At 44.1% G+C, this 14,330-nt stretch overlaps 1 protein-coding gene across 1 annotated transcript; it reads right to left on the bottom strand.

Annotated features, from left to right (window-relative positions):
- Positions 1-62: 62 nt before the first annotated feature.
- ARMC10 (armadillo repeat containing 10) lies at positions 63-13,310 on the bottom strand. The gene is made up of 6 exons (XM_028745700.2): positions 12,962-13,310; positions 9,180-9,328; positions 7,740-7,874; positions 4,979-5,155; positions 3,752-3,823; positions 63-2,963 (listed from the first exon to the last, which is right to left on the bottom strand). Exons 1-6 carry the CDS (start codon positions 13,212-13,214, stop codon positions 2,706-2,708), a joined length of 1,044 nt encoding a protein of 347 aa, XP_028601533.2. The 5' UTR covers positions 13,215-13,310; the 3' UTR covers positions 63-2,705.
- Between the last annotated feature and the right edge of the window lie 1,020 nt (positions 13,311-14,330).

Here is a 14,330-nt window from a genome sequence, read left to right as displayed (position 1 = left end):
GGATTAGGAGCACAGCCTTAGCTACTATTGTTTAACATCAGAAAGGGCTTGGGTTGTTGTTGTTTTTGGATTAGGCTAAAATCTGAAATGATCTAGTTCAGGGCAGTCCAGCATGCATCCTGAGGGCTGCATGTGTCCCTCGAGGCCTTTTTAGCGACATTTGATGCTCCCCCCCCCCCGCAGCCCTTGCGCTGCCTTCCCAAAGCCAGGTAAGTGAGGCACTGGGCTTTGGGAAGGAGGCATGAGGGCTCTGACTGGGTCCCAGAATCCTCCCTCCTCCTTTGCAAAGCATAGTTAGTGCCTTCCCAGCTTTGGGAAGAAGGTGGGAGTTCTAGGACCCTGTCAGGGCCTCATGCCTCCTTCTCAAAGCCTTGCACCTTTCTTATTCGGCTGTGGAAAGGCAGCATAAGACCTGCAGGGGTGATGGGGACCAAATTTTGGCCTGTGCAATAAGGTAGCGTGTGGCCTGCGGGTTCCGTCTCAAAGTACTCTTGCAGCCCACTTGGTGTAAAATGTTGGGTTGTGCTGGTCTACTTAAAGATCCTGAAACTACCCTGATGGAAGTGGTTTTGAGTTTTACAACCAATGCAGTAGCCACATGGAAAATGTTTTGAGTACTGCAGCATTAGTGTGCATAGTCCCAGCCCATTATTTCTCTTGAGCAGAATGATCACGTCTTAGAGAATGTGCCCTGTGCCTTTGTAGCTGTTGGAAATTAAGAGGATTTTTGATGGTGTCTTCCAACACAACTAGTTGCTAAAAGCACATTTTGAACAAAACACTGACTTTACTGAATGCTTGTACATTTTCAATTGCAAATGTAAGAGCCAAGTTTTGAAATTATAAAATGTGCCTTTTCAAAGAGTTCTAACTACAAAAAAATGCCTATTTATGTTGCTGCTGGCCAGAATCTCTGTACACTTTGCATTGTGTTGTCACTGTGAAATTGTTCTAGCACAGGCCTGAACACTTCTTGTTTTGAGAATAAGCAAGCCGCATGTAACTGGAACCGTTTGTTCTCTGAAATCTTTATTCAGCTTGTTTTGTTTGTTCTTGCTCCCTGCCGCCAACTGTGGGCTTCAAATGAATTGGTTTGTCAGAATGATGTGGAAAAACATATACAAATTGCTTATAACAATTTAAAAGCATGATATTAATTTGTTCAACATTGTAAAAAATGGCCAATTATACATGTGTCAAACTAGTAAAACTTATTTACAAAATAAAGATTTCTCTTGCTCAGAAGTAGTCATATTATTGAATAATACTTTGAGTATTTTATGTTAATATGACTTGGACTCTCACAATAAGAAATAACCATTTAATTTAACTACACTCCTTTTTCTCTCCCAATTTTTCTTTAGTAGGATTTATCTCCAGCTAAAGTATTCAACATACTATTTGCAGTTTTACATCACTACATAATTGTGTTTGCTGTGAAATCTATTCTCTTTTAATACAAATGGGAGAGTACTATGGCACTGCATTTGAAACATACTACTTTTTCATTTAATTGCTACTTTACATTTTATTCAGGTATATGGGTTTGAGCTACTAAAACACAAATGCAATGAATTATGGCTTTGGGTACACTGATGTTCACAGCTCACTTGTTGGAGGACTTAAGTTCATCTGTAAGATACTGGGCAGTAACATCCTTTTGTAACTGATGAAATCTGTCATAACCAGGCTGCAAGGTTTCTACCTCGAGTATAAACTCAGCCATGCATAAATCTGACCATCTTTGCAAAACAAAAATAAATTCCTTCCAGAGGTGTAAATTTAATTTTTGTGTGCATAATTGCAAGCTATTCTTTTTAGAGGGCTTAAAGTTAAATAGTAGATAAAAAAGCACAGTCTGATTATCTTAATACTCATTGTACTGGTATATAAAAACAGGGTACGGGAGACAGCAATGCCAACACATTACAAAACATTGTATGCTCATTGTAAATGCTGTTATACCTGTTGCAATCTTGCAGCTTGCTATACACAAGCTGTTCCTCATACATTTCAATAGAGGTTCTACCCTTATATGGAGTTTTCTCCATATTTACATATGGAACTCACATACAGCCAAAATATTCTAGCATCAGGTTTTCTCAGCCCTAAGAAAATAGTATAAATGTTTTAATTGATCTTGATCTATCTATCAAGGCAGTGTACAAAAATATACAAATATACAAACTGAATAAAACATAAGACACCACAAAATAGCTATAAGAATAGCTGGCTCATCTTTAAAATAATTAAATGTCTGAACTGAAAATAATTAAATGACTTAAATATCAGCATTTTTAAAAAAAGTCTGAGACACCTGAAAAGTAGCAAGGATGAAACCAGCAACACAAAATGCCTAACTCCTATTTGAAGTGAGTTGGACTCTAGAGACACAGCTTTAAATCAAAACATGCAAAGTTATGGCTGAAGCATTTCTACAGAAATTAGCTCTACACAAATTGTATTTAGCAACATAAATGAACAGTACTGATCTACAGCTTCATGTGAATTTTACCCTATAATGCTTTTCCATCGAGGTTGAAAGTAGTTTCATACATGCAAGAAGTTCTACTACTTTTCTTCCTGTTCCATGAACATGTAGGCCTACATATATATATATTGTGAGTCCTACATTCATAAGCATCAGCTTAGGCTTTTGCATCCGGAATTTGATTTTGAATGGAGGCTTTTAACGATTTCCAGTTTCAGCACCGCTGCATTATCAGTTCTGCCACTTGCTCTTTTACTTCCGTGTCATGATGGTACAACAAAGATGTTAGTTTCTGAGCACACTCTGTAGTATTCCCCCAGAGTACAGAAAAAATTGAACCTTCATTGTGATGAGGGACAGTAATGCTCTTGTCCTTTTGCGTAAGTTTTGTTAAGTTCGTGGCAAACACCAGGACCCTGAGCAAAACTTCTTGGTTTATGCAGGTGTCAAACAGGGATAATAAGCAGGGTGCCTAGAGAATTAAACAAACAAGAAATAGTTGTTCATAGGCATGAAAAAATAAGTGAGCATACATCTTTTTAGTAAATATCATATGTATCACTTGCCCACCTTCATGGGCTCTAGTAATTTACTAGCTTCTGAACTTCCCTATGCCAACCCAAAATAAAATTTTGAGCACCATACACCTCAGGCATTCTCCAGCTACTAACCTGGAGTATTCCTTACCTCTGCTCACTCAGCTATAGCTGTTTTAACCTTTAAAGCCCTATACGGCCTAGGACCCTCGTACCTACGGGACCGCCTCTCCTGGTATGTCCCACAGAGGAACTTACGGTCTTCAAACAAAAACATCTTGGAGGTCCCAGGCCACAGAGAGGTTAGGCTGGCACCAACCAGAGCCAGGGCTTTCTCGGTTGTGGCTCCGATCTGGTGGAACGCTCTGTCGCAAGAGACTAGGGCCCTGCAGGATTTGACATCTTTCCGCAGGGCCTGCAAGACAGAGCTGTTCCACCAGGCCTTTGGCCAGGGCACAGCCTGACTCCCTCCTTTGGCAATCTTCACAGAACTCTAGCCACTGGTTGCCATCAATTTGATTTGAATTAATTTTATAATGAAATGATTTTAGAATGTTGTCTTATTTTATTGTTGTTAGCCACCCTGAGCCCGGCTTCGGCTGGGGAGGGCGGGTTATAAATAAAATAAAATATTATTATTATTATTATTATTATTATTATTATTATTATTATTATTATTTCTTCAAATAGTAATTGTTGAAAGAAGCATAAAAAGTAGCATTACCTGAGCATTAAGGAGATGTTCCGTCATAGCTGGGTTTGCTGATAAATTCACAAGCACTTTTAGAACTTGCACCTATTAATATAGGGGGAAAGTTAATTTTAATAATATACTTTGGATTTAACACAACACATAAAATAAGCAGGAAATATTAGGAACACATATTACTAATTTACTTATCAATAAGGTTTGCAAGCACAACTTACAAACTGCAGGCTAGGAGATCATAAAACAAAAAAATTAGATCCCACTTTTTCTGGCAGTTCAACATGGTGACAAAACCAAAATTATAAGGAGAAAAAATAGCAAAATAATATAAACACAGAAAGGGGAGCACAGAAAGGGGGGTTTGCAGCACCAAACCAGCACACCACTTTGGGACCAGTCTGTAGTCAAGCAGACAGAGTTGAGTTTGGGGGTAAACCTATGAGCCCTGGTTTGGCTGTCAATTACTCAGTCTGGAGGGCACTGCAGAAAGCAGGGTTTGTGGCACAAAACTAGCACCAAACTTTGACAACAGTTGCGGGGGGGGGGGGGAATCTGGAATTTTGGGGCCACACATTAATGAAGCTTGCATAGTACTCAGCGGAAACACAAAGTTAATCTGAGCTGTCAAGTGTAAACTGACCCCAAAGCTGCAATGCAGCATGGCTAGTGACAGCAACCTTATTCTTCTAGGAGCTTCTTTGCACCTATTCTTAATTTAAAATTCACATCCATCTTTCAGAAGTATAAATCTATCCTGAATTCTCAGAGACTCCTGTTTTCTTCTATGAATGTGTGCTTCTGTAATCTAAAGAAGAAACATTCAGAACTGTTCAAAACAAGCTCTGCTGTTATTTTCACTCAAAGTAAACAGGCTGAGAGTGATAGAGAGCTATCTTGTGGCGCCCTTAACTTACAAAGGAACAGGGAATGGAGTCCTGCTAAGGTCTTATGAATGACCAATAAGCAATTGTTTTAATGCTCTGGTTCAAATCCCTTTTCTAATTGGAGTTTTTAAAAAATTGAGTTGGCTCTGGAGTTCAGAAACCTAAATGGTCCTACTCCCTCACTTTTTAAAAAGAGGTGAGGAAAGAAAAATCAGCTAAAAACATTTTCTACCCCCTTTAACTTATGTGCATGACTACTATTAATTTTAAAAGTAATTTAATACACAGAGAATTAAAGGACAAGAAAAGCAGAATCCAAAAGATTTTCCTCCTAACAAGATAGAGCATCTTATGGTACCTGTGTTCTTTCATTTCCTTCCAAAAGCATATGAAGAAAGCATGGTATGAAGCTTGTCATCATGTAATGATAGTCATTGGTAACAGACATATTGGTTAAAAATCGAAGCCCAGCCAGCTGAAGTTCAGAGTTCAAGGGAGATGAATCTGTCTCCTCACAAACAATGGTAATATATATCTTAGGGAGGGAAAAACAAAAACACGATCAGAACAAACCACTCCCAGTGATAATCCCACTGTTATCATTAAAAACAAAATATTATCGCTGTTGAACACAAATTTTGAACAAGTAAGCAAAGGTAGCGACAAAGTACCTTTTTTTAACATGAGGAATAGCAAATGCTGCTAATTTAAACAATTGGCAAAACCTTTTATCACAATAATCCTTCCGTTAACAACATATTCTAAATGTAGAGTTATCGTTTTTCTTCTCTGCAGATGTTTAAAGTAAAGTATTGTTAATACCATATACAGTGGTACCTTGGGTTACATACGCTTCAGTTACATACGCTTCAGGTTACAGACTCCGCTAACCCAGAAATAGTACCTCGGGTTAAGAACTTTGCTTCAGGATGAGAACAGAAATTGCACAGCAGCTGCGAGGTGGCAGTGGGAGGCCCCATTAGCTAAAGTGGTGCTTCAGCTTAAAGTTTCAGGTTAAGAACGGACCTCCAGAATGAATTAAGTTCTTAACCTGAGGTACCACTGTATGCTCGAGTATAAGCCGACCCAAATATAAGCCGAGGCACCTAATTTTACCACAAAAAAACTGGGAAAACTTATTGACTCGAGTATAAGCCTAGGCTGGGAAATGCAGCAGCTACTGGTAAATTTCAAAAATAAAAATAGATACCAATAGAATTACATTAATTGAGGCATCAATCAGTAGGTTAAATGTTTTTGAATATTTATTTCAAAGAAAAACAGTAAACTAGCTCTGTAAGTGGAAAAGAGGGTCAACAAAAACAATATGGTACCAACAATAACTTGTAAAGTACAAAAACATTCATCTCTCCCCCTTCTCACTGTACTCAAACTACTCCCTCTTCCATTCCTCAGCTGCCTCATGAGAGCTCTCAAATATTCCACAGTACTTTACTCAAACCTCTTACCATTGTTTAAAACTGCCAGTTTCCCCCGTCCCCTCCAGCCTTTCAGTGTTTCTCCCTTCTCACTGTCATGCCACGCTCACTACTCTTGTGCAACCTGACTTCACTTTTGCTTGCTGCCTTTATGCAAATCCAGGATTGTGATGCAGCAACTACAAGTCCTCCAGTGGGGGCTGCCACTATCAAAGCCTTTCTTCCTAGGGAAAGAAAGGTATCTTGTGGACCAGAAGCTAATTCTGGACTAAACTTCGCAAGCCCACAGGTTTAATTTTTAAGGAAGGGAACCTCTTCTCAACGGATAAAGGGGATGCTGGTGCTATCTTACCCGATGTTTCCAGCAGTGATGACAACAGAGCACAGGTGCTCCCCCCCCCTCCCCAAAAGGGGGGCCTCTCTACTCCACTGGTTCGCCCAGCCTTCGGTCTCAGAACATTTGATATACACATATCAAAGGGCTTGAGTTCAAGCTCCCTCAAAGCTCCGTGGAAGTGTCAAGGCAGCCATGGTGTGGGAAGCAGAGAGGCGGAGGGCGGCCTCACGTACAGAAACGCATAGGTGAGAAGCTGAGATCAAGGCTCTATAGCCAGCGCAGCACCATCCGGGGCAGCCCCGCACGCCTCGGGCTAGTGGAGTAGGACATGAGAGGCAGCTTCCCTTCGTGAGCACCTTCTAGAACCATAATGGCAGTTGCCACAGCAACCGCCACTCTGTCTGGTTTTTGGTTTTGTTTAAAGGAGCACTGCCGCGCATGCGCCGGAACGCCTGGGCTTCTTTAAGCGTTTGCACATGCCATGCACAACTTCGGGGCTGTTTGCAGACACGCAACTTTGCCACTGTCGACGGCAGCGGAGGAGGAGGAAGGAGCAGTCAAAAAGGGCTGCTTTTAGGCTGCTCGTTCCTCCTCCTCTGCCGACAACAGCCTCTGCCGCTCACAAGTCATCCACACTGCACCGGAGAACAGGTAAGTGGGACCCTCACTCGAGTATAAGCCGAGGGGGGCTTTTTCAGCATGAAAAATGTGCTGAAAAAGTTGGCTTATACTCGAGTATATACGGTAGATTGAGGGGCAACACCACCAACTATCCCTACAGTTTTAGGTTTCATCATGCAGATTCAAGAGCCAATTCATTGCCCTCTGAATACAAATACTAAAATTGGCATGTCGTCATATTTATTTGCAACACTTGTTTGAACAGCACCTGAACTTAAAGTAATGTAGGTTGGATGACTGTGACAAGAGAAGTAAGTCATCCTATTTTTTGTTCATCATTAGTGGTCCTCTTCTGAATGCCCTTCCCTTCTTATGTCAGGTGGGTAGTACCAGAGAGAGGGCCTTTTCAGCCGTGGTGTCCCACATATGGAAAGCCCCTTTGAGTTAAATTTATGCTAATCTTTGTTATTAATCTGGTGTTGCTTATGACTTGGAGAGCTGTCCTGGGAGTTTTAACTGAAGGGCAGCATGTAAAATGCTGTAATTAATCATTATAAAAAGTATTTACCTAATCAAGATTACAGGGGAAAGCTTAGATCACATTGAAGTCAACGGGAAAGCTTTCATTGCTTTGAATCTAAACGGGATTGCACAAAAAGTTCTTCATATATTTATTTATGCACAGAGTTTTCTGTAGTAGAATTTGTTGCTTTTAAACTTACCTTCATCTCTTCTTGATTTTTAATATTCATACTCAAGTTATTAAGTGCATTCAGTGCTTTTTCTTTCACTTTAGTGTCAGGAACTGAAAGCATTTTTCCAACGACGATAAGCCCGCCTAAATTTCGAATTATATCCTACGAGTTAAAGAGAAAAATGTGTGATATACAATTATCTTAATTTAATTCCGGGAGCCAAACAAAATATGTTTTAATTGTTATATGAATTCTGCTTGAATCAACAAAGAATACAATGAAGAAATTGGATTTCATTTTTATCTAATCTGTAAAAACTACTCTAGGCATAGCATTTACTGTAAGGTGGAGCATATGGGTAGACACTGCAAAAGGTATCATTTTTACCTCCTTCCCACCTCTCCCAAACTACTCCAACACACCAGGACACTCTTTTCAAGTGGGACAGTTATGCAGGAGTTGGAAGGGGGAATGAAATTGCCTACCTCCTCACAAGTGTTCATGGAACTGTAGTTTGCTCATGCAAAAGGCTCTGTGCATCATCCTTGCCAACGACTAACGACATCTCTACTTTTTCTCATTGAGGTAAGGTACAGAACAGTGTAGTACTCTCAACTCAATCTCCCGTTTCCTCTATAAGGGCTCCTCCAGATGACCTGTTTACTGAGCATTCAACCTATTTACTTGCACAAAGCTTATGTAGAGGAAAAATTAATGCTGGTCTCTACTGAGCATTTGTTCTGATTTGTCTGCAGGGCGGTTTATTACAATGAAAATTTATCCTGATTTTCTTGCAGGGCGTTCATATAGCTTTCCGCTCATCATTCGTTTATTTCACACTTTCAATGCATTTCCTCATCACTTTCCAAACTACACAAAGTCTTTCTTTTTTAAAAAAGTGGATTTGTTGAGCTACAGCAACAGAGCCCTAAATGCACAAACTGAAAGTTTGTGTTCTTGAGGCCCTCTCCACAATAATGAGAGTCTGGAGGCACCACTAGCGTTGAGATGGGACAAGGCACTATGGGTCTGCTTAGAATTCTGTCACTTAAGCTGTGGAAGTTGTATTGGTCCTAGAAAAATACACAGCTAAGTATTACAGTTACCTAACACAGTGGTTCCCAATTGGTGGTCCGTGGACCCCCGGGGGTCTGCGTAATCCACCCAGGGGGTCCGTAGCACAATTCACAATACCAAAAACTACCACAGAGATATAAATATTTTCAAAAGCCATGGCTTTCGAAAAACGGGCTCTGAAGTACTTTGCTAATTGGGAACCACTGACCTAACAGAAGCCAAGATCTACTTGTAGAAGATTTCATTTTGAAGATTTATACCCCACTCTTAATATGATCCTGATCCCAAGGAAACAAATTGCATTGTTTTAATTAGTTTTTACATGATTATTACTTTATCTTATTGTCTTTTATATGTTTTCTTTTCTTTTAAGCAAAGAACAATACTTACCTGATTTGCAGAGAATGCAGCACTGTTGCTCAATGTAACCAAGGCTTGCTCCTGAACTGTGGGATCCTTCGTAGAGTCAAGTAAACGAATAAGATTCTGTATATGGTGTGCCTCCAGATCATGGGATGATTTCGGAAGATCCACGTCTTCTAATTTTAGAAATTTTAGAAACATAAACAATTTCTACACTAGTTGAGGAGGGAGAGGAAAGGAAGGAGCGGATCAAGGCCACAATCCCTTCTGGGCAGCCTTACCAGGGCAACATCATCATGTCAGTGGTGGATTGGGCCTGGGGTAAAAGTGGGTGGAGCAACACATTTTAGGTTGTCTTTTATGCAATGGGCTAGTTGCTACATAGGCTCACACGCCACTCTATCCTCTCTACCCAGACATCAAGGACACATTCCAGCCATGCAAAAACTGTTAGGGTGTAAAGCAGGGGCAGTGAGGTATATGGTCTGGGGAGAGGCGTGTGTGACTTGGAGAGAGTCCCAAGGGCCAGACAGAGGGGGCTACAGGGCCACATTTGGTGCCTGCGCCTGAAACTTCCCATCCCTGGAATAGAGTGTTAACACCTGCCTCTACATTGCATATTTGAAAGTCTGCACTAGTCTACAGTGGTTAATGTGTGTATATGCACTAGTTAAAATAGTTGCAGTACAACTTTTTATTTTATTTTACATTAGGCATTTCTTTGCATTTCAAACCTGTGTAGCTACACTCTGAACTATTATAGCCCAATGACGAAGTTAGACATGAACATAAAAGGCTGTGTTAAAACAGAGATACATTTTGGTGACAGTGGGCAGATCATTAACACAGCTCCAATGACCAATTAGTAAGATGGTTATGATAATAAAGTCCTATTTAACTGGATTTTTATGGAGCAGAATAAAGCAATGAATGTTGTTCTCCCTGCATCTGAGGATTTCTGTTCTGAACCAGTGTTTGACATTTCATTTCACTTCATTTCATCTTGTCTTGGAACTAATAATAACCATGTATTTCCTATCTATTCTACCTCCTAGGACAGTGGGCTTGGGTTCTTCCTTCTTTACTTAAAACTGCATTTGTCCAATTGGCTCCAAGCCACCTCGGAAACAGTGTGGAAAGAAGAGGAGGGAGAGATATACAGTATTTGAAACAGGGTTATTATACCTTATCAGCAGTTAGTCTAGGTAAGAAGCAACAACCTCGTTCACTAATTAGCAATGGGTGCCTGAACAAAAAGGTTCATTTTTTTAATAAATGAAAAAGTCTCTAATGGCAAGAGGGGAAAGAAGAGCCTCTGATCAGGCTAACTGCAGAGAGGCTTGCCTACCTTTAATGAGTCATAATGTTTTGCACAACTAACAATCCCAGAATGGATTGTTAATTAGCAGCAAATCATGGGATAAATTGCACAACTGCAGTCTACTATTATCAGTAGTAAACTGCAGGCCAAACTGCCTAGCTAGACAGGCCCTTGTAATGTTATGCTAATACAGTGGTACCTCGCAAGACGAATGCCTCGCAAGACAAAAAACCCGCTAGACGAAAGGGTTTTTTGTTTTTTGAGCTGCTTCGCAAGACGATTTTCCCTATGGGCTTGCTTCGCAAGACGGAAACGTCTTGCAAGTTTGTTTCCTTTTTCTTAACACTGTTAATACAGTTGCGACTTGACTTCGAGGAGCAACTCATAGAACGCGGTGTGGTAGCCTTTTTTGAGGTTTTTGAAGACATTGGTGATTTTTGAAGCTTTTCCAAAACTTTTCCGAAACCGTGCTTCGCATGACGAAAAAAATCGCAAGACGACAAAACTCGCGGAACTAATTAATTTCGTCTTGCGAGGCACCACTGTAGCATGTACATAAATAACATGTGAACCCCTTGAACTGTGTGTGCTTCTGACAAGTGATTGAGGAGTCCTAAACAGCTCTGGTCTAAGGGATTGTTGTTTAGTCGTGTCCGACTCTTCGTGACCCCCTGGAGCAGAGCACGCCAGGCACTCCAATCTTCCACTGCCTCCCGCAGTTTGGTCAGACTCATGCTGGTAGCTTCGAGAGCACTGTCCCACCATCTCGTCCTCTGCCGTCCCCTTCTCCTTATGCCCTCCATCTTTCCCAATATCAGGGTCTTTTCCAGGGTGTCTTCTCTTCTCATGAGGTGGTCTAAGGCAGTGTTTCCCAACCTTGGGCCTCCAGCTGTTTTTGGACTACAACTCCCATCATCCCTAGCTAGCAAGACCAGTGGTCAGGGATGATGGGAATTGTAGTTCAAAAACAGCTGGAGGCCCAAGGTTGGGAAACACTGGTCTAAGGGATACACAGCTGTATTTCTCTGCACTTGCCACTGGCGTACTCAGGGCCGGATTTAGGTCTGATGAGGCCCTAAACTACTGAAGGTAATGGGGCCCTTTATATGTCCAGCTGTCCTCTGTCAACAACAAATTGTTGCTGTTTTTTGTATTGAGTATATGCTACAGTGGTACCTCTGGATGCGAACAGGATCCATTCCAGAGCCCCATTCGCATCCTGAAGCGAACGCAACCCGTGTCTGCACGTGTGCGGGTCACAATTCGTCACTTCTGTGCATGCGCGTGATGTCATCTTGAGGGTCTGCACATGAAACCCCCAAAGTAACGTGTTCTATTAAATCTGGGTCGCTGCGCAGCGCAACCTGAAAACGCTCAACCTGAAGCAACTTCAACCCGAGGTATGACTGTATATGGGAGTTTATGGTCCTAATGGGTATCTTAAACCATTTGCACATAACAAAATGTATTTTATCAAAGTAATTGTTGAACTGAAATACAATTAAGAAGTATATTAATAGTGAAATACAGTGGTACCTCGGGTTAAGTACTTAATTCGTTCCGGAGGTCTGCTCTTAACCTGAAACTGTTCTTAACCTGAAGCACCACTTTAGCTAATGGGGCCTCCTGCTGCCACTGTGCCACCGGAGCACGATTTCTGTTCTCATCCTGAAGCAAAGTTCTTAACCTGAAGCAGTATTTCTGGGTTAGCGGAGTCTGTAACCTGAAGTGTATGTAACCCAAGGTACCACTGTACAGTGGTACCCCGCAAGACGAACGCCTCGGAAGATGAAAAACTCGCTAGACGAAGGAGTTTTTCGTTTTCTTAGCCGCTTCGCAAGACGCATTTCCCTATGGGCTTGCTTCGCAAAACGAAGCTTGCCCCGCAAGCTCCGGGGATAGCGGGGAAGCGCAGCGCGTCTTCCCCGCTGTCCCCGGACCTCTTTTGAAGCAAGGGGCGGCGGGGAGAAGATCGCTTCTCCCCGTTGCCAGCCCCGCAATCTCCGGGGACAGAGGGGAAGGCGCGCACGCCTTCCCCTCTGTCCCCTCTTTTGAACCAAGGAGCAGCAACGGGGAAGAGGGGAACAAGGGGAAGGCGCGCGATGCTTCCCCTCTGTCCCCGGACGGTCTCCATAGGAACGCATTGATTGATTTTCAATGCATTCCTATGGGAAACCGTGCTTCGCAAGATGAAAAACTCGCAAGAAGAAAAAACTTGCAGAACGAATTAATTTCGTCTTGCGAGGCACCACTGTACAATTAAGAAGAAATATATTAATAGTGAAATAATTATTAAGCTCCAACTTAACATTTTGGAAATGTGCATCCAGTTTTTTGTGGGGCCCCCAAGAGAGTGGGGCCTTAGGCTATAGCTTGTTTAGCTTATATGTAAATCCGTTACTGGGACTTCTCACTATCCTCTTGGAAAGCGCAAACTGGGTAACTGGAAAATGCATTATGAACAAAACAAAGCGCCCGGCGCTCTTACCTTGCCGAAGGTTTTCCGGCCCCTTCCGGCCCGGGCTGGAAATCACGGGCATCGCCGACACTTTCTGGAGCAATGTGGGGGCGGCCGCCTGGTGCTCCTGCCCTGGGCGAACATCTCCCCGCTTTGCCCCTCCCTCGCGGCCCCTTCTCCGCCTGCTCGCTCGGTAAACGCAGTAGCAGAGGCCGGCCCCGACCGCCAGCCCCGCCACCAGCCCCGTCCGCACCGTCACAGACGACCCTCCGCTCTCCCTCATGGTGGTCACGTCTCTCTCGGCCCCTCAGAGGTCCGCCGGGAGGAAGCGGCCATCAGCGACGCGGGGAGGTGGAGAGCGCGGGCTCCGCCTCCCTCGCTCGGCGGCCTGGGAGAGCAAAAGGCGCCTCGGCGCCCCCTTGCGCGCGCGGCGCCCTCCGCATCCAGACCTCCTCCGGGCGCAGGAAGCGCGCTGGGGAGATCTGGCGGCGCCCCCCCCCCAAAGTTTTTCATTTCAGCGCCGACTGCCGCCTCAGAAGTAGACGGAGTCACGAGTAAAACATCCATTCGCTTTCTCCCTTCAGAGCCTCTTTTAACTCTTCACCCAGGGAGGCTCTTTTTAGCGCAGTTCGTAGGGCGAGGAGATAAGTAAAAGCGCAATCCTAAACCCAGAGAGATGGGGCCTCAGGGCGCGCTTCTCCAGGGGAGGCTGGAGCCGCAGGGCGGAATGCGCCCCCCCCCGGGCTGCTGTAACGGCCCCCACCAACGGCTGGATTCTTCCATTTGCCTCTGGCACTCCATCCTCAAGCGTTGCTTTGGTGTCCCCCAGTGGCGTAGCGTGGGTTGTCAGCACCCGGGGCAAGGCAAGTAATTTGCGCCCCCTAACCCGTGGATTTGCGCCCCCTAACCCGTGGATTTGCGCCCCCTAACCTGTGGATTTGCCCAGTGGCGTAGCGTGGGTTGTCAGCACCCGGGGCAAGGCAAGTAATTTGCGCCCCCTAACCCGTGGATTTGCGCCCCCTAACCCGTGGATTTGCGCCCCCTAACCCGTGGATTTGCGCCCCCTAACCTGTGGATTTGCCCTAACCCCAGATGTTGCGCCCGGTGCGGCCGGGCCCCCCCTGCACCCCCCACGCTACGCCACTGGTGTCCCCCTTGCAGCGTGGGGCGTAGCCTGGGGGGTGCAGGGGGGGCGGCCGCACCGGGCGCAATATGGGGGGGGGGGGCTCTCGCACTCGCAGCTCTCTGCCCCTACCTGGCTCACTCACTATCTCTCACTGCAGTGCTGGCTGTGCGAATCCGTTCCGAGTCGCCGGGTCGCCCCCCACTGTGGAGGGGGGGGGGTGCCAGGCGTGCGGTGCGGTTAGGGGGCGCAAATTACTTGCCTTGCCCCGGGTAC

This window comes from Podarcis muralis, chromosome 10, assembly GCF_964188315.1.
Source record: "Podarcis muralis chromosome 10, rPodMur119.hap1.1, whole genome shotgun sequence".
Taxonomy (NCBI): Eukaryota; Metazoa; Chordata; class Lepidosauria; order Squamata; family Lacertidae; genus Podarcis; species Podarcis muralis.
Note: the sequence above shows the minus strand (reverse complement) of the source record. Positions and strands in the feature narration are given on the sequence as shown.